Source organism: Leptodactylus fuscus, chromosome 1 (genome assembly GCF_031893055.1).
Source record: "Leptodactylus fuscus isolate aLepFus1 chromosome 1, aLepFus1.hap2, whole genome shotgun sequence".
Taxonomy (NCBI): Eukaryota; Metazoa; Chordata; class Amphibia; order Anura; family Leptodactylidae; genus Leptodactylus; species Leptodactylus fuscus.
Window position 1 is genome coordinate 258,792,052 of NC_134265.1, and position 24,700 is coordinate 258,816,751.

Here is a 24,700-nt window from a genome sequence, read left to right on the forward strand (position 1 = left end):
GCTGCAGAAAAGACCGCGGTGGAAACGCATCATGTTTTTTTCTCCAGCGTTTTCTGTGGACTTTCTGCCTCTAATATATCTAAACGGAAAATGCCAGTGTTTCCATAGATACTGTATAATTGACATGCTGCGATTTACAAAAACGCTCTTGAAATCACCGAATTTCTACCGCAGATTTTATTCTGCAATATGTGACACAATATCAAAACCAATGAAGCCAATGATTGGCTGCAGTGGTAGATGGGCAGATGGGAACATTATCAGAGCAGCTGAGCAAAACAAATTTACAGGGACCACCAAAGTGACAGCACTGGAGTAGGGGAATGTTTGCTCTTTTAAGATATTCCTGCCACTTGAAAAGGGGAAAACCCCTTTAAAAAAAGGGGCGCTGTTGTGAATGTAACAGGAATGGATCCCATCCTAGGGGATCAGGAAAGACTTATAGTCTGTATGAGCCCTTACTCCTATCATGGAAATCCTGTGTCACTCCACTAGTTTCACATTATTATTGTTGAAAGGCCATCTGCATCTGCGTGTCCAGAAGACACATTGTCTCCTACATTCCCACTACCAGTTTTAGCTGTGGTTGCTTATTTATTTTGCACATCATGAAGTGATGGACTGAATAGGAAGATCAAATGCACTGCGTAGGAGCTTTAACACAAAAATAGCTCAGAAGAGGTCATAGGGAAGGAAACATATCTTATTTGATAAGGTGATGATTGAGCAGGGTGATAGTCTGTTCCATGGACCTGGTAATGAATCACAAGTCATTCACCTCCATAGTACTGCTGTAATGTTCATGTAAATTGAACCAAACATCCCATGTAGAAACAAGGGACACAGTTACTGTGGGGAAGACTCACAAACACCGCTTTACTTTTGTGTGGCAAATGAATATTTTTTTGATGTTAAGTGAAAATGATGTGTAAGGTCATGGAGATTAATTGTATATTTTACTCTCATTTTAGAAAACAGCTATGGTGCTCAGTTACCAGGACCACCAATGCCTTATCCTGGTGCCTTTCCTGGAAGCCAACAGCAAATGTCTGGCCCACCACAAAAGAAACTGGACCCAGATTCTATACCAAGCCCTGTAAGATCTTGTGTTGTTATTGCTGTGTCTACTGTGTATATCCAATTATTTGTTAGGAGATGTTTGTAAGGCTCTGTTGCAGATTGTGACAGATTTGTTGGGAAGAATACATCTATAGGAAGTGCTGTTTTTCTCACCAGAAAGACAAAATTTATTATAGAACTCGGACCACATTGACTTTTAATAGGGGACTTCATCAGACACTGGTGGTATCCATAAGTGAGTTTAGTGCTGCGTTGTGCTTTCTATTATAAATGGAAATCACATGGTAGATATATTTTTGGGTGTCAGAAACAGCAACTGGTATTATGTTTACGTAGCTTTTTGCCAGGCCGTACCCTGCTTTGAAAGTTATAGAAACCATAAGTAAAGTTGGTAATACAGGGTTCATTTTGGCCAACATGTGGATGCTTACCATAAGAGAGCCTTTGTTATGTGCACAGAACTACACACTTTTATTTACTTGCTTCCAGGCTTTCAGGTCACTAGGTAGGACTACATGATGACACGGTATATGTGTCCCTCTTTTTCCTGACCTGACTTCATTCTGGTCAAGTGAAGGATTGAGGTTTCCAAGTTTTAAAGGGGTATTTCAGGCTAAAAATATTTCATTACATATCATAGGTCCATTACCCAGAACCCCCTCCAATCATCTATTCTCAGTAGCTGATTTAGAGCGGGTTCACACATGCGCCCACGCTCTGCTTTGTGGGTTTCCATCTTCTGCCCGAGAAACTGGACAGGAGACGGGAACTCGGCAGTCAGTGTCCGCCTGTGAGCATCTTATGCCTCTCCGTGGCAAAACCATTTTTTTAACCGGACACAAAGTCCGGCATTTCTGACTTTGTGTCCGGTTTAAAAAATCGGTTTCGCCGCAGACAGGCACAAAAAGGCTCACGGGCGGACTTTGCAAACCCATGCAAGTGAATGGGTTTGAAAACTGACTGCCGGTTTCTGTCTCCTGTCCAGTTTCTCGGGCAGAAGACGGATACCTGCAAAGCGAAGGCCGGGCGCAGGTGTGAACCCGCCCTTACGGAGAGTGTAGCAGGAAGCAGATAGCTACATTATCTGTGCAGGGGCTGAATCAAGTCACTGCAGCTTAGCTCCTATTCAAATCAATGGGGACTGATCCAAAGTAACCTGGTCTGCCACTACACAGAGAACGTGGCTGTTTGCTTCCTTGTCCATTCTCTGTATATCAGCTGCCGAGAACGACTAATCTAGGGAAGTGTAGGTGTCAGCCCCAGTGATCTGATATTGAAATGTACTTTGGCTATATCATCAGCATTTTATCCTGAAAAAGAGTGCATGTCTGATATTCAACAATTCTAGAAATTTCCAGTCTCCCTGCCTTTTCAGTATAATGGTTATTTTAGCATATTGCTCAACCTTACCCTAAATGAGCACATTCATGAGCCCATGTATTGCCATATTGCAACCAAACCCATAGTGCTTAGTGACAATGATCATTGGATCCAAGTAAAAATCACAACTCTTATTAATCAGAAGGTTATACAACTTTCTTTAATATAACATTATTAAGGATTTAGTTGTAGTTTTACTTTAGTTGTTCTAGTTTTTTTTTCTATCCTCCTGTAGATAGATAGGTTATCGTCACTTGAATCAGATGGCATTCTTTAGCTTTGTGAATTTGTGTCTACATTGCTGAGATATTGTGTTTGTCAATATACAAATGAGCTCTTTGGAAGAATGAGGGCGCTGCCACTTACCTCCTTACTGCAGCCTTATTGTTTTGCATGTGTCCCTGTTATATTATACATTTTCCTAAAATCTTTGAACTTATTTTTTACCAGATACAAGTGATTGACAATGATAAGGTCAGCAGAGCTGGACAAGTCTATACCACTAACGTCAGAGGACAAGTCCCTCCACTTGTCACAACAGACTGTACTATACAGGATCAAGGTAATTGTTTGCAAAGCAGCTGGAAGAGAATAAAATACTGCATTATCTCACATAAACATGCTTGTAAGGCTCAGATATCGCTTTCATTTTGATGTAAGGGCGATGGGAAGCATTACAAGTTGGGTAATAGTGTAGTGTACAGCTGGGTTCCTCAGGTTTCTCTGCGGTTGCAAAGAACAGTCCCTTATTAACGTGTAGTATTTCCAAATAATGGGAGTAGATGCACAATTTTGGGCAATGAAGTATTGCTTCGGACAGATCTGATGATCTGTATTAAACCTGTGTAAACATATAGTAAGCATTATGGCATGCTGAATAATTTTCTTCACATTTCCTTGTATAGCATCCAAAAAAATTTGATATGCAATGGTCATAATCAGATATACTTCTTGTTGCAGGGAATGCCAGCCCACGTTACATCAGATGTACAACATACTGCTTCCCTACCTCTTCCGATATGGCTAAACAGTCTCAGATTCCCCTTGCTGCTGTCATCAAGCCTCTAGCTGTGGTTCCTCCAAATGAGGTAAGCGAATCCTTTTGCCAGATCTGCTCATATCATTGATTATAGTCAGATCTGTGTGACCTCATCTTCCAGTTATGTAGGAGTAATAGATTCTCACACTGGAACGTGAAAGACTGAGCTTAGCTCAGGTTTAGCAAAATGAGGAAAAAATGAAAGTATTTTAAGTTCAAAGCTTTGAAAATATGCAGTAACCTGCTGAACGCAATAAAATTATTGCTTCAGTATTTCTCAAGAGTTTAGTTACACACAAATTGGCAGCACACAACGCTTGCAGTGACTTCTGTTAGCAAAGTGTTTGCCTATGGCCATTATTGATATGATTGTTTCCGAATCATTGAAAGGGTTTATTCACACAGCCTATTTATCTTCAAAAGAATCCAGCATGGACTTTGCATCAAAAATCTGTTTGATCCTCTAATTTGTATCACAGATTTTCATTTGCTGCAATGTGATCTGTAATGGGACCTATTGTGGCATCATACTGAGTGTGTCCGTCAGCAGAGTGTCTGAAATCGATGGATGAAAAAGTACGACCTTTTTAGTCTAATGCTTCACCTGACGGACCTCATCATAGTCTAGGGCAGTGATGGTGAACCTTTTAGAGACCGAGTGCCCAAACTGCAACCCAAAACCCACTAAATTATTGCAAAATAACAACACGTCAATTTAACCTTAATACTGTGCGGATCCACAAGTGCGGACAATTACGGACCCGCAAAATACAGTCGTGTGAATGGGGCTTTCAATTATAGAAACAATTTTGCGCTGCATTTGGTATAATTTTGAACAATTAATGTTCACTATTTACATTGCACAGATCTGTTTTATAGTTACCATGCAATGCTATTATGGCCTATAATAATATCACGTCTGCTATATAACTGATACTGTGTGATATAAATAGTGAAGGGCCCCCACTCAGTACAATCTGCCCCACAGTGGCCCCCAAACAGTACAATTTGCTCCACAGTGGCCTCCACACAGTATGATGTGTGCCATAGATGGGTGTTCACAGAGAGGGCTTTGAGTGTCCCCTCGGTGGGCCACCATAGGTCCGCCATCATGGGTCTAGGGAGTCTGTTGGGTTCTGCTCGAGTCATTTGATGGATCCAAATTTTGTCATTTTTTCTCTTCTTCTGATGGACCAAAAGAAGGGAAAGAAGCATGCTGGTGTGATGCTTGCATCAGCCTAAACTTATCGTACCAAGCCCTGCCCCTCTCTGGCTAAGTTATACCACCTTGTCAGATATAGCAAATATGATGTCTAAAATACATGATAATTGTGATGCATAGCATATAGACCAATTTGGGCACATATTAAGTTATAATTCTATGTTATTTAGCTCAGTAAATCTGCACTGTACGATTTATTGCATGCACTTTAAAATGCTGAAAAAATAGATTATGAGGGAGGTCTAAACCGTAGTCAGAACTATTTTTTAAGTGTTGAAGACTTGAAGCAGTATTAAAGGGGTTGTCCAGGAATTTCAGGAATCCTAGAGGATGCTGTGTAAGGTCAAACATAACAAAAAACCACTCACCTGTTCCCAGCACTCTGGTGTTTGCCGCCACTGTATCTTCCGGTGCACACCGTGAAGCCGCCTCTGGAAGTCCTGCACTTCGCATGACTGCTGAGGTCAATCATTGGCCACAAGAGAGGGACTGGTGACGTATGCAAGTGACATCGTCGATTCCTTTCCTAAGGCCACTGATTGGTTACATGCGGCATAGGACTAATGTATATATAAATAAATAAGAATATTTAATGTCTGGGTTCACACTTGAATTTCTGTGCAGTATTTAAATTTCATTAGGTCTATTAAGACCTACACTAAGACTAAAGCCCCATGTTGTGGAAATGCAGCTTTTTGCAATACCTGCAAAGTGAATATGATTCCATTCACACTTTCCAGTAAAAAAAAACGCTGCCGAAAAGTGAGGCTTTGAAAACCGCATGTGTTTTTGAAAAATGCCGCATGTCAGTTCTACCTGTGGAAATGTTATCTTTATAGATTTAATAAGGGAAGAAAACCCGCAGAGAAAAACTCAGCAAAAATGCAAAGAAAAAACGTGATGGGTCTCCGCTGCTTTTTTCCTGCAGAGTTTTTTTCAACTGTGTTTCCCAACATGGGGCTTTAGCCTGAGGGTCACTATTCTGCCATAAAAAAAAACCTGACAAAATAGTATAATTTGCAGATATTTGACACATCCTATTAATTTTATGTGGTGCATATTAAAGCAGGAGAAAATTGGCTTCCTTGTCAGTTGTGTGAAAGATTGAAATTAGAAATAGTCCCCTGGTTGAACTTGATGGACACGTCCGTGTCTTTGTTCAACCACACTAAATATGTATAGTCGTTTATTATAAGTATTTAATAAGTTTAAAAATTATGGTTATTGGGGTTATAGTGGTTGCATTTTAAGAATCTCTTACCTGTATGTGTCTTCATTTTATAAGGACATCATACACAAAAGGTCCCAAAGTGTAACAAAGGGCTGCTCTTGAGCTGGTAGACTCAGCTGAGCCAGGAGACCTACCATTCATCTGAGTGTAATACTAAATATCCTCCAACTGACTTTTTTTTGGCCGGACACAAAATTGTACTTGCAGGATTTTGTGTCTGGCCAAAAAAAACGGTTTTCCCATGGAGAGGCCGCAGGCGGACAACAGCAGTTACCTTTAAAAACCCATTGAAATGAATGGGTTTGAAAGCTGACCGCAGGGAAGCCATTCCCTGTGCATGTTTCTCAGGGTTGAGGACAGAAACCCGGTGGAGTGGCACAGGGCGGACACAGGTGCAATTGTGAACGCCCCCATATTAGGCTGGAACCTGAAGTGTCAGGACTCACAGATCTACTTCTGTCACACCACCTACTTTGGGTGAACAATAGAAAGAAGTCCCTGTCTTCCCAAAAAGTTTATACATTACTAGCTTCACACAATGAGTGTTCACAATAAACTATAAAAAATGCAACTTCAAGTCAAACACTTCTAAACATTTTTGTGACTACAAATTGCGATGGCAGTACACTAGAAGCACATTAGTGAAAGAGATGCAGAGCAACCTAGTGATCGTAGGTCACACAACCAAAGCCCTAGTGAGCACAGAGAGAATCCCAGTAAATATGGTCGCTCTGCCCTTTAGCAAGTATTGTGTGGCAGTGCAGTTAAAGGGTTTCTCTAACTCAATTAAAAAAGTTTCCCCTTTGCTGTAAATACTAGTGGGGAATGAAAAAAAGTCAACTCCCCTTTTCAAGGTCCTCTATTGAGGGACGCTCCTGATGATACCACACAACTGACCACCACAACATTGCCAGGGCCATTGACTGACAGAAAAGTCACTTAATGGCATCTGAAGGGACCTGCAATAGAAATCTGAAGGGTGAGCCCCTGAAATTGCTGTATTATTCATAGTAAACTGTGTCCACTATTGTAACTGGTTACTGTTCCTTCTCCTGGCAGATTGTATCTCAGCTTGTTGTACAAGTATATGGACATAGTGTTCACATTGAGTAATATGACATGTCTTTGCTGATGGATTCGCTACTCTGTAAATATCTTGTAGAGGTTATTATCCTGGAGATCATATTTGGGCACACACAGAGTCTTTAGTCTTCCTCTGCCTGACTTGGCTTTCTGTCATTATTAGCTCCTACATGCCTCTAGCTATCTAACCTGATAGGATAGGAGGCCACAAAGCAGATGACTGTTAATGGAGGAATAATGCAACTGAGCCTTGCACTGACTCCTGCCATTATTTCATCCTCACAAGTATTACATGTCTACTAGAAAACAAAAACTTTCAGAGCTCTGAAGCCAGATGGTAAAAGTAAAGTTCATTTCTGTTTCATTTTACAGTACAGAAAGCTATTCATGCACTGCCAGTTGTATCGCATTGTAACATATTCATTATGATTAGAGATGAGCGAACAGTGTTCTATCGAACACATGTTCGATCGGATATCAGGGTGTTCGCCATGTTCGAATCGAATCGAACACCACGTGGTAAAGTGCGCCAAAATTCGATTCCCCTCCCACCTTCCCTGGCGCCTTTTTTGCACCAATAACAGCGCAGGGGAGGTGGGACAGGAACTACGACACTGGGGGCATTGAAAAAAATTGGAAAAAGTCATTGGCTGCCGAAATCAGGTGACCTCCATTTTAGACGAATAGTGGATTTCAAATCCGGGTCATATGAGAATGTGAACTTTGTGACTATGAGACAGGGATAGCTGTACAGGCAGGGATAGCTAGGGATAACCTTTATTTAGGGGGGAATGTTATTAAAAATAACTTTTTGGGGCTCTATCGGGTGTGTAATTGTGATTTTTGTGAGATAAACTTTTTCCCATAGGGATGCATTGGCCAGCGCTGATTGGCCGAATTCCGTACTCTGGCCAATCAGTGCTGGCCAATGCATTCTATTAGCTTGATGAAGCAGAGTGTGCACAAGGGTTCAAGCGCACCCTCGGCTCTGATGTAGCAGAGCCGAGGCTGCACAAGGGTTCAAGCGCACCCTCGGCTCTGATGTAGGAGAGCCGAGGGTGCACTTGAACCCTTGTGCACCCTCAGCTCTGCTACATCAGAGCCGAGGGTGCGCTTGAACCCTTGTGCACACTCTGCTTCATCAAGCTAATAGAATGCATTGGCCAGCGCTGATTGGCCAATGTATTCTATTAGCCTGATGAAGTAGAGCTGAATGTGTGTGCTAAGCACACACATTCAGCTCTACTTCATCGGGCTAATAGAATGCATTGGCCAGCGCTGATTGGCCAGAGTACGGAACTCGACCAATCAGCGCTGGCTCTGCTGGAGGAGGCGGAGTCTAAGATCGCTCCACACCAGTCTCCATTCAGGTCCGACCTTAGACTCCGCCTCCTCCGGCAGAGCCAGCGCTGATTGGCCGAAGGCTGGCCAATGCATTCCTATGCGAATGCAGAGACTTAGCAGTGCTGAGTCAGTTTTGCTCAACTACACATCTGATGCACACTCGGCACTGCTACATCAGATGTAGCAATCTGATGTAGCAGAGCCGAGGGTGCACTAGAACCCCTGTGCAAACTCAGTTCACGCTAATAGAATGCATTGGCCAGCGCTGATTGGCCAATGCATTCTATTAGCCCGATGAAGTAGAGCTGAATGTGTGTGCTAAGCACACACATTCAGCACTGCTTCATCACGCCAATACAATGCATTAGCCAGTGCTGATTGGCCAGAGTACGGAATTCGGCCAATCAGCGCTGGCTCTGCTGGAGGAGGCGGAGTCTAAGATCGCTCCACACCAGTCTCCATTCAGGTCCGACCTTAGACTCCGCCTCCTCCAGCAGAGCCAGCGCTGATTGGCCGAATTCCGTACTCTGGCCAATCAGCACTGGCTAATGCATTGTATTGGCTTGATGAAGCAGTGCTGAATGTGTGTGCTTAGCACACACATTCAGCTCTACTTCATCGGGCTAATAGAATGCATTGGCCAGCGCTGATTGGCCGAATTCCGTACTCTGGCCAATCAGCACTGGCTAATGCATTGTATTGGCTTGATGAAGCAGTGCTGAATGTGTGTGCTTAGCACACACATTCAGCTCTACTTCATCGGGCTAATAGAATGCATTGGCCAATCAGCGCTGGCCAATGCATTCTATTAGCGTGAACTGAGTTTGCACAGGGGTTCTAGTGCACCCTCGGCTCTGCTACATCAGATTGCTACATCTGATGTAGCAGTGCCGAGTGTGCATCAGATGTGTAGTTGAGCAAAACTGACTCAGCACTGCTAAGTCTGCATTCGCATAGGAATGCATTGGCCAGCCTTCGGCCAATCAGCGCTGGCTCTGCCGGAGGAGGCGGAGTCTAAGGTCGGACCTGAATGGAGACTGGTGTGGAGCTATCTTAGACTCCGCCTCCTCCAGCAGAGCCAGCGCTGATTGGTCGAGTTCCGTACTCTGGCCAATCAGCACTGGCCAATGCATTTCTATGGGGAAAAGTTAGCTTGCGAAAATCGCAAACTGACAGGGATTTCCATGAAATAAAGTGACTTTTATGCCCCCAGACATGCTTCCCCTGCTGTCCCAGTGTCATTCCAGGGTGTTGGTATCATTTCCTGGGGTGTCATAGTGGACTTGGTGACCCTCCAGACACGAATTTGGGTTTCCCCCTTAACGAGTTTATGTTCCCCATAGACTATAATGGGGTTCGAAACCCATTCGAACACTCGAACAGTGAGCGGCTGTTCGAATCGAATTTCGAACCTCGAACATTTTAGTGTTCGCTCATCTTTAATTATGATTAGAGATGAGCGAACAGTGTTCTATCGAACACATGTTCGATCGGATATCAGGGTGTTCGCCATGTTCGAATCGAATCGAACACCACGTGGTAAAGTGCGCCAAAATTCGATTCCCCTCCCACCTTCCCTGGCGCCTTTTTTGCACCAATAACAGCGCAGGGGAGGTGGGACAGGAACTACGACACTGGGGGCATTGAAAAAAATTGGAAAAAGTCATTGGCTGCCGAAATCAGGTGACCTCCATTTTAGACGAATAGTGGATTTCAAATCCGGGTCATATGAGAATGTGAACTTTGTGACTATGAGACAGGGATAGCTGTACAGGCAGGGATAGCTAGGGATAACCTTTATTTAGGGGGGAATGTTATTAAAAATAACTTTTTGGGGCTCTATCGGGTGTGTAATTGTGATTTTTGTGAGATAAACTTTTTCCCATAGGGATGCATTGGCCAGCGCTGATTGGCCGAATTCCGTACTCTGGCCAATCAGCGCTGGCCAATGCATTCTATTAGCTTGATGAAGCAGAGTGTGCACAAGGGTTCAAGCGCACCCTCGGCTCTGATGTAGCAGAGCCGAGGCTGCACAAGGGTTCAAGCGCACCCTCGGCTCTGATGTAGGAGAGCCGAGGGTGCACTTGAACCCTTGTGCACCCTCAGCTCTGCTACATCAGAGCCGAGGGTGCGCTTGAACCCTTGTGCACACTCTGCTTCATCAAGCTAATAGAATGCATTGGCCAGCGCTGATTGGCCAATGTATTCTATTAGCCTGATGAAGTAGAGCTGAATGTGTGTGCTAAGCACACACATTCAGCTCTACTTCATCGGGCTAATAGAATGCATTGGCCAGCGCTGATTGGCCAGAGTACGGAACTCGACCAATCAGCGCTGGCTCTGCTGGAGGAGGCGGAGTCTAAGATCGCTCCACACCAGTCTCCATTCAGGTCCGACCTTAGACTCCGCCTCCTCCGGCAGAGCCAGCGCTGATTGGCCGAAGGCTGGCCAATGCATTCCTATGCGAATGCAGAGACTTAGCAGTGCTGAGTCAGTTTTGCTCAACTACACATCTGATGCACACTCGGCACTGCTACATCAGATGTAGCAATCTGATGTAGCAGAGCCGAGGGTGCACTAGAACCCCTGTGCAAACTCAGTTCACACTAATAGAATGCATTGGCCAGCGCTGATTGGCCAATGCATTCTATTAGCCCGATGAAGTAGAGCTGAATGTGTGTGCTAAGCACACACATTCAGCACTGCTTCATCACGCCAATACAATGCATTAGCCAGTGCTGATTGGCCAGAGTACGGAATTCGGCCAATCAGCGCTGGCTCTGCTGGAGGAGGCGGAGTCTAAGGTCGGACCTGAATGGAGACTGGTGTGGAGCGATCTTAGACTCCGCCTCCTCCAGCAGAGCCAGCGCTGATTGGTCGAGTTCCGTACTCTGGCCAATCAGCGCTGGCCAATGCATTCTATTAGCCCGATGAAGTAGAGCTGAATGTGTGTGCTTAGCACACACATTCAGCTCTACTTCATCAGGCTAATAGAATACATTGGCCAATCAGCGCTGGCCAATGCATTCTATTAGCTTGATGAAGCAGAGTGTGCACAAGGGTTCAAGCGCACCCTCGGCTCTGATGTAGCAGAGCCGAGGCTGCACAAGGGTTCAAGTGCACCCTCGGCTCTCCTACATCAGAGCCGAGGGTGCGCTTGAACCCTTGTGCAGCCTCGGCTCTGCTACATCAGAGCCGAGGGTGCGCTTGAACCCTTGTGCACACTCTGCTTCATCAAGCTAATAGAATGCATTGGCCAGCACTGATTGGCCAGAGTACGGAATTCGGCCAATCAGCGCTGGCCAATGCATTCTATTAGCCCGATGAAGTAGAGCTGAATGTGTGTGCTAAGCACACACATTCAGCACTGCTTCATCACGCCAATACAATGCATTAGCCAGTGCTGATTGGCCAGAGTACGGAATTCGGCCAATCAGCGCTGGCTCTGCTGGAGGAGGCGGAGTCTAAGATCGCTCCACACCAGTCTCCATTCAGGTCCGACCTTAGACTCCGCCTCCTCCAGCAGAGCCAGCGCTGATTGGCCGAATTCCGTACTCTGGCCAATCAGCACTGGCTAATGCATTGTATTGGCTTGATGAAGCAGTGCTGAATGTGTGTGCTTAGCACACACATTCAGCTCTACTTCATCGGGCTAATAGAATGCATTGGCCAATCAGCGCTGGCCAATGCATTCTATTAGTGTGAACTGAGTTTGCACAGGGGTTCTAGTGCACCCTCGGCTCTGCTACATCAGATTGCTACATCTGATGTAGCAGTGCCGAGTGTGCATCAGATGTGTAGTTGAGCAAAACTGACTCAGCACTGCTAAGTCTGCATTCGCATAGGAATGCATTGGCCAGCCTTCGGCCAATCAGCGCTGGCTCTGCCGGAGGAGGCGGAGTCTAAGGTCGGACCTGAATGGAGACTGGTGTGGAGCGATCTTAGACTCCGCCTCCTCCAGCAGAGCCAGCGCTGATTGGCCGAATTCCGTACTCTGGCCAATCAGCACTGGCTAATGCATTGTATTGGCTTGATGAAGCAGTGCTGAATGTGTGTGCTTAGCACACACATTCAGCTCTACTTCATCGGGCTAATAGAATGCATTGGCCAATCAGCGCTGGCCAATGCATTCTATTAGCGTGAACTGAGTTTGCACAGGGGTTCTAGTGCACCCTCGGCTCTGCTACATCAGATTGCTACATCTGATGTAGCAGTGCCGAGTGTGCATCAGATGTGTAGTTGAGCAAAACTGACTCAGCACTGCTAAGTCTCTGCATTCGCATAGGAATGCATTGGCCAGCCTTCGGCCAATCAGCGCTGGCTCTGCCGGAGGAGGCGGAGTCTAAGGTCGGACCTGAATGGAGACTGGTGTGGAGCTATCTTAGACTCCGCCTCCTCCAGCAGAGCCAGCGCTGATTGGTCGAGTTCCGTACTCTGGCCAATCAGCACTGGCCAATGCATTTCTATGGGGAAAAGTTAGCTTGCGAAAATCGCAAACTGACAGGGATTTCCATGAAATAAAGTGACTTTTATGCCCCCAGACATGCTTCCCCTGCTGTCCCAGTGTCATTCCAGGGTGTTGGTATCATTTCCTGGGGTGTCATAGTGGACTTGGTGACCCTCCAGACACGAATTTGGGTTTCCCCCTTAACGAGTTTATGTTCCCCATAGACTATAATGGGGTTCGAAACCCATTCGAACACTCGAACAGTGAGCGGCTGTTCGAATCGAATTTCGAACCTCGAACATTTTAGTGTTCGCTCATCTCTAATTATGATCATTGTGGAATATATGGAAACACAGTACAATATACAGTATGCTGTTGAAGGGGAATATTTTTTTTCCTTGCATATTTTTGTAGGGCTGTTTTACTATTTTATTTATAAAAGCTCCATATAAATTATACTACTGCTTCCTATATTTGTTAAATTTTAACCATAGAAAGAGGGACTGGTGTATGTTGTGGCAATTTATTTTATGTGTCTCCTATAGTAGTGATAGTTATTGTATAAAATTATGCTGCTGCAGGTCAATACTGTAAAGACCCATTTAATAGTCACTTACAAAAAAATTACTAATGGAGAATGATTTGCCACGATTACATTGTATTACATAGATGGTCATTCATCTGAATGGTCACCATGTAGTGATAAATTTCGTCTGTAGTTCCAGCTGCAAGGGAGTTGCCTGGCTGCCCAAAGTGGGACAATTTGACAGTTAGGCTCCCTTCCCACGGAGTAATGTGCCGCTCATTTAGTCACATAAGCACTTGTCAGAGTGAGGCAATTCAAAACAAATCCCATTGATTTCAATGGGTGGCGGATTACGCACACTACAAATTGAAATCAATGGGAGGCTTTATAACTCATTGATTTCAATGTGTAGCGCACATAAGCTGGCACCCATTGAAGTCAATGGGATCTGTTTTGAAGCGTCTCGCACTGACACGTGTTTACATGTCTAAATGAGCGGCGCATTACTCCATGGGAACGGAGCCTTAGACAGGTCAGAGTTACGCTATGTTCACATCTGTCTCAGGAAGTCTGTTCTTTTAGTCTATTAAAGGACCAGAAAAACAGACCCCCAAAAATAGCAGACACGAATGGAGTTTAAGGCTGCGTTCACACAGTTTTTTTTGGATTTTTTTTTTCCACCTCCTAAAAACGCCTCACCATAGGACTGTATTGAGTAACTGACTAAAACTAAGTCTGTTTGGTGTTCTCTCTTTTTTTTTTTTTTTTAACAGAAATCACTAGACAGAAAAGTTGGAATTGTAGCACTTTATAATCCAGTGATTTCTCATGGATACTTACAAATGTGAATGTAACTTTTGACATAAATGCCGTGGTTCGCCCCTAGGGGAAACACCGCAGAAATAATGTGGCGTTTTACAGTTACAGCAAAGTGGATATGGGATTCTAGGGAATCCCATCCCCACTTTGCGGGAAAATATGGAGTGCTGACGTGGTGATTTCCAAAACCGTTGCAGTTTTGCAAATCAAAGCATGTCAATTATATTTATGGAAACTCTGACGTTTTCCCAATAGATGTAATTGAAGCAAAAAGACCGCAGAGGAAACCCCTTCACGTGGGGCCTTAGCCTTAGGATATGTTCACACTGTGGAATTTTTCCTAGGCCACACCCTTTCAAGCAAAGCCAATGCTCTTTAATAAAAGAGACTAAAAAGTGTCTAAGACATAAATGTGGTGCAAGTCATGTTACCCTAGAATTCTGCTTCATTTTGCTTAGTAAATCTCCCCATTGTATGTGATATGTGTATTGTATATGATCTTGTCACACTGATGGCGTGTATGTCACATGATGTGCTGTGGAGGATGTCCTATCTGATAGCTGATCTCTTCACTTCTGTATTTTCCCTGTTTCAGAAATAATGACAAAGAAAAAGAAAGAAAATAGATATAGAGTCAAAGGGATAAAGTATTAGGATATGTTGGCATGTAGTCTCTAGATTTATGGATCTAAAGTGCAGCAAAGAGAGTGACAATTTATCAAGTTTTGCAGAAAAAAAATGACCGCAGAACATGAATATCACCACTTTCATTGTAGCAGGCTGAAATGTGCAGAGAATTCACAGCAAGGTCAGTGACATAATCCACATCCTACAGTCAGGTTTTGCTCTTAATTCTCTGCAGAATTGCAATGGACATCCCATTATTTGTCCATGTGTGTGTCTAATGTCTGGGCAGTAGTATCGTATCATAGGCAGCGGCAGTATACTGTCCGACTGCCTCCCAATTCTGAATGTAATGGATGTGATGACAAGTTAGAAAATCTATCCAAAATACCAAGCAGGTAGAGAGGCCATTTGTCTGTCATTGTTAAAGCAGATAAAGGAACAAATAAATACAAGCTTTGCTTAGCAACTATCTTCCCCCACAGATCCACTAAGAAGTGAGGCATGTATTATTAGAATTAGACCTAGTGATGTGGGATCTATTCTGTTTCCTGGGAGGTCAGCCCCTTGTCTTATCTCACTGCAACCATAACCTGATGAGCTACAACTGGTGACAAGGGCTGTGCTGCAAAGAACAAAGATGCACATGAGTGGGGGTTTATCCTGCAATCCTTCATATGATGCAAGTGCTTTTAGGTTACACCAGCATGGAAACAAGATAAGCTTCCAGAGGTTTGCACTGCTGTGTGGATCTGTAGGACATTCCTGCATTTTCTGATAGTTGACTCTTTATAGTTGGGTGTTATTGATGCCCAGATTTCATGTTGTTATGGGAACAGTGTTCTCCTTAAAAAGAATAAAAATCAGCTTGACATACCAGTTGCACTTGCCTGTATAGGATGTAATTGACAGAGGGGACAGCTGGGCCTACCTAGAAGTGTCTACTGTACTATCTCAAAAATTGAGGACCCAGGCACTATTTTGATAATGTACATAACCTTGTTATAATATACAATGTTTAAATACATTTAATGGTAATGTTATCTGTTATTATTATTAACTGTGTGACAGTTTTTTTTTTTCTGAACTCATACGATGTATCACTCACTTCAAGTTTTCAGCAAAGGGGGTTTCCTCTTTTATATACATGCTTTCAGTGTTATTTGAGATAAGATAAGATAATCCTTTAAAAGTCCCACCATGGGGAAATTTCAGTGTGTTACAGCAGCACGATAATATGGATACAGAATGATAACAGTAATATATTACAGAAAGAGATACACATAAACTCACAATAGAAGATAGGAGAAAAATACTTGGAGTCATAGCAGCTAAACAAAAAGAAGACTTCAGGATCATTTAGTTCTCTGTGTGGACTGTTCTTCACTTGGCCTGATGTAGATTATGTAGCCTGACCACAGTTGGGAGGAAGAATCTCCAATAACGCTCCTTCTCACACTTAGGGTGAACCAGTCGGTCACTTACAGTGCTGCCAAGTGCCGTCAAGGCCTCATACATGGGGTGAGTTTTATTCTCCAGCATGGAGCTCACCACAGACAGTATCCTTCTGTCACCTACCACCTGTACAATTCCAGGGGGCTCCCCAGGACAGAGCTGGTCCTTCTAATCAGTCTGTCAAGTCTCTTTCTGTCCCTGGCTGGTATACTACTCCCCCAGCCGGCCACTCTATAAAAGATGGCTGGAGCAACAACAGCGTTTAAAAAAGGCCTTAAGAAGTGCCCTCTGGACTCCAAAGGCCCTCAGCCTCCTGAGCAGGTAGAGCCTGCTGTGACCCTTTCTGTGCGGGACATGAAATTTCAGCCTTGGTGTCCGTCATTTTACGGAACAAAATAATTCAGCATTCTGTGTTATGTTATCCAGCTGTCTGCAATGAGGTCTCCTATTTTATAGCCCAAGACATTTGTGAACTTAGTCTTAGGGCCTGTTCAGATATTGGAAATTTTTTTTTTGATGTAACCATTATGGAGTTTTTCAGCTCTTCCAGCCTTTACTTGGTATTGGTAACACAGAAAGTAATGGATATGAAAGCTCGATCATTCCCCTCTTTATCGTCAGCCATTTGATGGGGCTCCAGTAACTGGTTATATACTGACTCCTAGGGATAGATGGGGGAATAGCAGTGCATTGAGCTTTAAAATGGTGTAGTCCTGTTTAATGGACCTCTGCAAATTGTTTTGTGCCTATTATGACATTTTACTGGTACCTGTTAACTATATCTCTGCCAAACTGGAGTGGAGAACACGCTTGTGGTTCCAGAAGCATAAAGTAACTTAAACTCTATATCAATGACAGCCATTACTCTAAATGATTTCTTACTTAGTAAAATGGCTGCATTAATGTAACAGAGCTTGTGTCTTTGTTTTCTAGACTCCTCTCTATCTTGTGAACCATGGTGAAGCTGGACCAATTCGTTGTAACCGATGTAAAGCTTATATGTGCCCATTCATGCTTTTTATTGAGGGGGGAAGACGATACCAGTGTGGATTTTGCAATTGTGTCAATGAAGGTAAATCTTTTCTGCCTGCATTCCCTTCTTAACCGTCATAAATATTTTCTGCTTTGATGTTTCCATCCATGTTTTAGGGTCTAGTTAAATAGGTATTTAGGAAAAGCAGAAGAAGTTCGCATCTCACCGAATCCTCTCAAATACGTTACTTCATTGAATCTTCATTAAAAGGATAGTACGCACATATACATGTGTATATGTGTGTACTATCCTTTTATTGAAGATTCCATAAAGTAACGTATTTGAGAGGATTCGGTGAGATGCGAACTTCTTCTGCGTTTCCTACATGCTCAAATGCTTTGTGAAGTCCCAAGGCTTGGTTCTGCACCCCGTTTTGCCTCCACTTATATGTGGTAAGTCATAAATCACAGACTTTTTTTTCTTTGTTAAATAGGTATTGTTCTGGCGTATTACAGTACCTGTAAATGGAATTTTACTAAAAATCAACCATGCGCTGTGGGAAAAATCTGCAGTGGACATTGACTTTCAGTGTGAATCTTAAATCCACAGTATGTCATTTTATGCTGCTGATTTCCAGAGCTGATTTCAACTTTTGCAATACATAGGGTGAATTCTATGGTAAATCTATAGATTGTGACATAGATTCATTGCAAATGTTGTAGTGTGAAGAGTCCATACTGTAAAATTGGTACTTAATGTGCTGAGGAGCAGATATAACCATTATTTGTAACGCTATATACATTACATCAAATGTTGTATATATCTATGCTGAGTTATATACAACATGATTCCTGAGGACGAAGCAGCGTTTATTTCCTGCACACAAACAGAAAGTGTCAATGTAACATTTCCCTCTAAGTTGGAGGATCAATGCAAGGTACTAATGGTAGGTGGTGACACATGTCGAATGGCAGGAGGTCTCTCTATTGCCCTGACAACTAGCAAATTAGCATAAAAAAATCTACCAGGTTTGAATATTTTTTTTTAGCTCATTGTGTCACTGGACCTTGCAAGTCACAATAGAGTCACAATTACTTTTATTAGATGCAGTGCTGACAGGGCAACTCAGCGATCTTTCAGCCAAGCCGCCATGTAGACCTAGTCTCATATAGTCATTGAACTTGCACCTACTGTAGTAAGTGACCTTGCCTCTATGAAACATTTCTGTGATATATGTGCGATATGACTGCACAGAACCAATATGTGTTTGTCCTCATTTTCCTTGTTTGGCACTGTGAGGTGTTTCTGATGTAAAAGTTGTGCCCACTACTACAATTTTACCATGATTAGTGACAAACTCTCTTTGGAGAGTAGTTTGTTTGGACTATGAAGCTTGCCAAGCAAATTTCAGTTTGCTGGTGCATAGATATCTGTCAAAGCTGAAGTAGTATGATTATTGTTAAAGGGAGTGTCAGTAGTAACAGAGTAACATTTACAGAGACTGAAATGCTGCTCACACAGGTGCGGGGCTTGCTACATTGTATCAAGAGTTATTGTATTGAGTCCTACATCTATGTCAGGTGGGCATTACCATGAACACTATTAAAGGAAGTCTATCATTGGTGATTTTGTTTTTTAAGTAAACACAAGTTGGAATAGCCTTTAGAAAGGCTATTCTGGTTCCACCCCTCCTTCTATCCTGCTCACAGCCGTTCTTGAAATATACTGTTTTTGACATATACGGTATGTAAATGAAGCTGAGGGAGAACTTGGGGGCGTTCCCCTTGTGCTCCTAACACAGCACCATCATACTGTTGATGCCACCACCGGGGCCATTAAAAAAATGAAATCCCCAGTGATAGACTGCCTTTAAAGAGGATGTTTCATGTCCTCCTGCACACGCGGTTTTATATACTGCTAGAAAGCTGACAGTGTCCTGAATTCACAATCTGGGGGTGCACGTTCCTCACAGCCCAGCTAGACTGTCAGGGACGCTCTTCTGACAGTGGGCAGATATTGGCACTGATATCTCCAGTCTTGGGGAACATAACGGGAAAGCCGTCAGTGAACTGAATTCAGCGCACTGTCGGCTTTCTAGCGGTTTATAAAACCACATGTGCCTGAGGACATGAAAGGTCCTCTAAGTAAGTTTATCTACAGAATATTATCCCCATTCACTGACAACAAGCAGGAAGCTGAAAATAAAGGAGCAATTGATATACAGATTATATTGTAGACTGCCACTTGTGAATGTAATAAAGTCTGGAATATGTTGATCCTTGTCCACCCCCTCACATTTTCTTCATTAATTTTGGGATTATAAATAGTATTGTACTCATATACATTAATCATTGCCTACAGCTAGAACAACCTCTTCCATTTCTTTCAGAAAGGCAGTCAATGTAAAACATGGTTTCTAATAATGATATAAGCCCAGGGCTATTTTGTAACCATCCTTAAAAAGCTCATTGTTTTCTTCTATTGCCCCATGGATTTGGCTTTCTGTTCATCAGAAAATAAAATGAGACATTGGAACATAGACATATTGTCAGTTTCCAGGTCTTACAAAAGTAATGTAACTATAAAATATGATATGCAGACCATGCATAAGTCCTCTGGGGTTCTTTCTGTACCTACTATACTAAAAGATTACCAGGCAGCAACACTCCACTAAGGCTGGGTCTCCTCTCATTGTTTTATCTGCATATAACCTCCCAGGGATACCAAATTGAAATTTGGGAGGAGGATCTCCATATTCAATTCTCTCCCCAAATTTGACAAGTATCCTGCCAGACATTAAGTCAGGGAGGTCGGAAAGTTTCCCTTGTGGAGACAGCCTTAAAAATTCTGCATCAAGGTAACCATGTCCCAGCAAGTATTTATACCGTATACCTCTCAGCATCTCCTATGTGTTTCTGCGGTTGCCAAACTAGGGATACTAGGCTGTATACATGGTGGTCCTGTCCAATAGTGGCTTCTTAATGGACCCAAATACTTAACATGTCCTAGGAACCCTACAATTTGTTTGTTAGATGAAAAGGCCGACCTCCTTACCGATAAATCCTGTAAATTGATTCAGCATATTTTAATGGTAATCCAGGTCCACATTGCCTCCAAGTGGAAAACGCCCACATTGATTTTAACTATGGTTGTAGGATGAAGAAATAATTGTATGTTATGAGAAAAGATAAATTGTATTAAAGGAGAAGTGGTAGAACTTTTTCAGCAGGTTTCCGGCTATGGATGTCCTCCTCTTATACTACTGATTTCAGTTATTATGTCCTGTTATGTAAGCGTATATGATATTCACTCTGAGACTTTTTCTGAAAAATAGTGAATTTATCTTTACTAAGTTGTGAATTGTTGACACTATAAATATGTAGGCTACTGCATATTGATGTTTACTGCTTTTGCATATGTTTTTAATTTTCAATAAAGTTTATATGGTATGCAGGGGTGGACACGTAACTGAGGGAACCTGTGCAGCAACTGTTATAGGACCCTTATTTTCCAATGGCTCAGCCAGTAACCATTAGCCATGAACTTCTGCATCTTAAACATTTATGTATCACTGTACCCACATAACCAGCATATCCAGTGATGGTTTGGATTTCCTGACATATAGCTATATTGTTTTTTTGCAGTAAATTAGCTTACACATTTACCTGCAATCTCATAACAATAGTAGCTTCTGTTAAAGGGGCTCTATCAAAGTCATTTTTAACTAATCACATCTTTGCATAGCCTTTAGAAAGGCTATTTCACACCTACCTTTAGTATGTAGATTGCCTCACTGGTTTCTGAATAAGTCTGTTTTTATTCATATGCTAATTAGACTGCTGCACGATGCATCGTGCACCCCCTTTGCTATTGTTTCCAATGGCTGTATACAGAACAGGCTTTTTCAGAAACCACTGAGACAATCTACATACTAAAGGTAGGTGTGGAATAGCATTTCTAAAGCCTATGCAAGGATGTGATTAGTTAAAAATGACTTTTCTCAGTGATAGAGCCTCTTTAATGCTGGGAAGGCCAAGGAAATAGCAGTGGACTTCAGTAAGCGGAGAAATGTTCTGATTCCGGTGGAGTTCTAAGGGACAGGCATTGAGATAGTCAAGACCTGTAAGTACTAGGTGTGCTTCTCAATAATAAACTGGACTGGGCTGATCACCTGGATGTGCTGCACAGAAAAGGTTACAGCAGACTCTACCTGCTCAGGAGGCTGAGGGCCTTTGTAGTCCAGCGGGGACTTCTTAGGGCCTTTTTTTAACTCTGTGATTGCTTCAGCCATCTGCTTCAGCCTGCTGCGAACTTCCTGTGCTGGCTGGAAGCTCATTAGCATATGAATAAAAACGGACTTATTCAGAAACCACTGAGGCAATTTACATACTAAAGGTAGGTGTGGCATAGCCTTTCTAAAGCCTATGCAAGGATGTGATTAGTTAAAAATGACTTTTCCCAGTGATAGAGCCCCTTTAAGGTCCATGTGCGGTTGCACCAAAGATATATCTGCCCCAGATTGTTTGGAAATGTCAAGTATGTGCTTAGAAGGAGTCTTCAATGTGTTGCTCTAGTTTACATTCTTACTTGGCATTGCATTAAGAAATAAGCATTATATCAAACATATCACAAGACACGGTAAATTCTTCACTGGAAGAGAATCAAGACTGGCTCGCTAGATAAAATGCCATGCATTTCACAGTATGACAATATAGGGGAGGCTTGAGATGAACAGTTCACAGTTTGTTGATGTAGCCCCTGAATTGTATCTTCGGGGTCTTGTAGCTCGTAGCTACCCCTTCTTTTTTAGTGAAACATATCTTAAGTTCACATCCAACATTTTTCTTTTTTTGAATTTTTAGAATGTGCCCTATCTTTTATGGTTTTGCAATCTTTTTCCCCTTTAAGGATAAGATAAAATAAGATAATCCTTTAACAGTCCCACAGTGTGAAATTTCAGTATGTTACAGCAGCAAAGTAATACAGATACAGGATAATACACAGTAATATATTACAGACGTAGACACACACACACATATGCTGAGAAGAGAAGATATACTATAGATAGATATCCATAGCAGCTAAGGAACAGAAGAAGAAAGAAGGAAGAGTTCATAGTCATAATCATTAGTTTTCTGTGCAGAGTGATCTTCGCTTGGTTTGATGTAGATTATACAGCCTGGTCGCAGTTGGAAGGAAGGACTTGCGATAGCGCTCCTTCTCACATTTGGGGTGAAGCAGACGGCCACTTACAGTGCTGCTAAGTGCCATCAAGGTCTCATACATGGGGTGGGAGTTGTTCTCCCGCATGGAGGTCACCACAGACAGTATCCTTCTGTCACCCACCACCTGTGCTGGGTCCAAAGGGCTCTCTGGGACAGAGCTGGCCCTCCTGATCAGCCTGTCAAGTCTTTTTCTGTCCCTGGTTGATATACTGCTCCCCAAGCAGGCCACACCGAAAAAGATGGCTGAAGCAACCACAGAGTTGAAGAAGGCCCTAAGAAGTGTTCCCTGGACTCCAAAGACCGTCATCCTCCTGAGCAGGTAGAGTCTGCTGTGGCCCTTTCTGTGCAGCGCCTACAGGTGATCAGCCCAGTCCTTGGATCTCCACCGGGGTCAGAGCACTTCTCCGTTTGCTAAAGTCCACCACCATCTCCTTGGTCTTCCCAGCATTAATCCTGAGGTGATTCTGTTGGCACCATTCAACAAAGTCCCGGTTTAGACGTTAATGCTCATGACATTTTTCATACTTTCCTTCCCTGCCTTCCAAAATTTATAGCTTTTTTTTTTTTATTTTTCTGACATCATAGCTTTATGAGTGCTTATTCTTTGGGTGATAAGGCATACTTTTATTTAGCACAATTTTGGGGAAAATATAATGTTTTGGTTAGATTTTGTTAACATTTTTTGGGGGTCCATGTGAAATCCACAATTCTGAGAAGCAAGGTGACCAAAATACATATATATATATATATATATTTTTTTTAACGATGTTCACCATACAGGATAAATAATGCTACTTTTGGATAGTGCAGACTTATACGCATGCAGGAATACCTAACAGTTTTTTTTTACTTTATGTTATTTACAGTACATGGTTTTGAAATGTAAAAGGTGTTTTTTTTACTTTTTATTTGCAAATTTTTTATACTTTTATTTTTATCTTTTTTTAATTTTTTTTTATTTTTTTTCAAAGAGGACCTTTCAGGTCCTCAGGCACATGCAGTTTTATATATCACTAGAAAGCCAACAGTGACCTGAATTCAGTGCACTGTAAGCTTTCCCGTTATGTGTCCCGAGGCTGGAGATATCGGTGCCTTAATAACGGCACCGATCTCTGCCCACTGTCAGAAGGGCGTTCCTGACAGTCTAGCTGGGCTGTGAGGAACACCCCCTCCCCAACTGTACTTAGCTTTTAATAAATAAACCCCACTTATGCGTGATACTACTACTGTGTACATTTAGAACTTTTGTGGATATGACACTGACAGAAAGACTTGAGGATGTAAGTTTTAATTGCAGCAACCTCTCTTCTATGATAAAGGCGTCCTTATATAAGTATAAGATTACCACCCCTTTTATAAAAGAAATTCTTATGAAGCAGATTAGTCCAAGGCTGCGGCTTCAGCTCTGCAAAGTATTTCTCACCACGTCCAGATAACACTTTTAAAGTCACAAGGAGAGGGGGAGCTGGAAACGTGAAATCAAATAGTTGTTTTAATAAGCTCCATGTGCCTATGGATTTCATGGCTTCAACATCTATTAATCTTCCAGTGACAAGCTCATTTTCACTGAAGATACCATGCCATATTTGTCCAAGAATGACTCTATGTGACTCATAAGCAAGTGTTTCTGTGATTTTGGATGAGTCCCAAGTTTTCTTTTTGTCGGAACAAGCCCTGCTAGACGTTAGAATTAACTTGGATATCCTCATTTGAATCATCGTGGCACAGTCCTTTCCCTAAAACAGTAATCTTTTCAACTATGAAACTTGAGCCTGAAGACACTGGTGCTGAGAATTTCCTTGTTCCTCTTGGCAAGACGTGGGCTTTTCAAATTAACCAAACTAAATAGGCCATCTCTGCTTATTTTTACAAGCACACATACAGTATTTTTGGCAGAACAAAGTTAAACGTACCACATGCTGGGGTTTGTTATATCTGTAGGTAACTATGTTTAACATTGATAAATGCATATTTTGCTGAAGTATCTTCTTGATGTGGTTCTTACCCATGTTTCAGGTTTAAATGGTTTTGTGCTGGTTTCAGCAATTTATTGAGGCTTGGGTTGGAAGACAGCTTAAAGCTAAGTTCTCATCGCATTTGTCTCATCCGCTTAGTTGATCCATTTCACAAATATGTTACAAATGCTTACAAATGGATGCTAATGTAATGGATGATACAAATATGATGTGATCATAGCCTTAGAGACACAATAGACAGGTGTGTCCTCCCTTACATTACATCAAGGTACCCCA

At 42.5% G+C, this 24,700-nt stretch overlaps 1 protein-coding gene across 2 annotated transcripts in view; it reads left to right on the plus strand.

The window, feature by feature from the left end:
* Positions 1-24,700, plus strand: part of SEC24D (SEC24 homolog D, COPII component) — an 89,820-nt gene that overhangs the window by 20,903 nt on the left and 44,217 nt on the right. For both annotated transcript variants that reach the window (XM_075286100.1, XM_075286108.1), the window contains exons 6-9: positions 972-1,096; positions 2,911-3,022; positions 3,421-3,548; positions 17,184-17,322. In XM_075286100.1, coding sequence (XP_075142201.1) covers positions 972-1,096; positions 2,911-3,022; positions 3,421-3,548; positions 17,184-17,322 — 504 coding nt within the window. The remainder of the gene's footprint in view (positions 1-971; positions 1,097-2,910; positions 3,023-3,420; positions 3,549-17,183; positions 17,323-24,700) is intronic.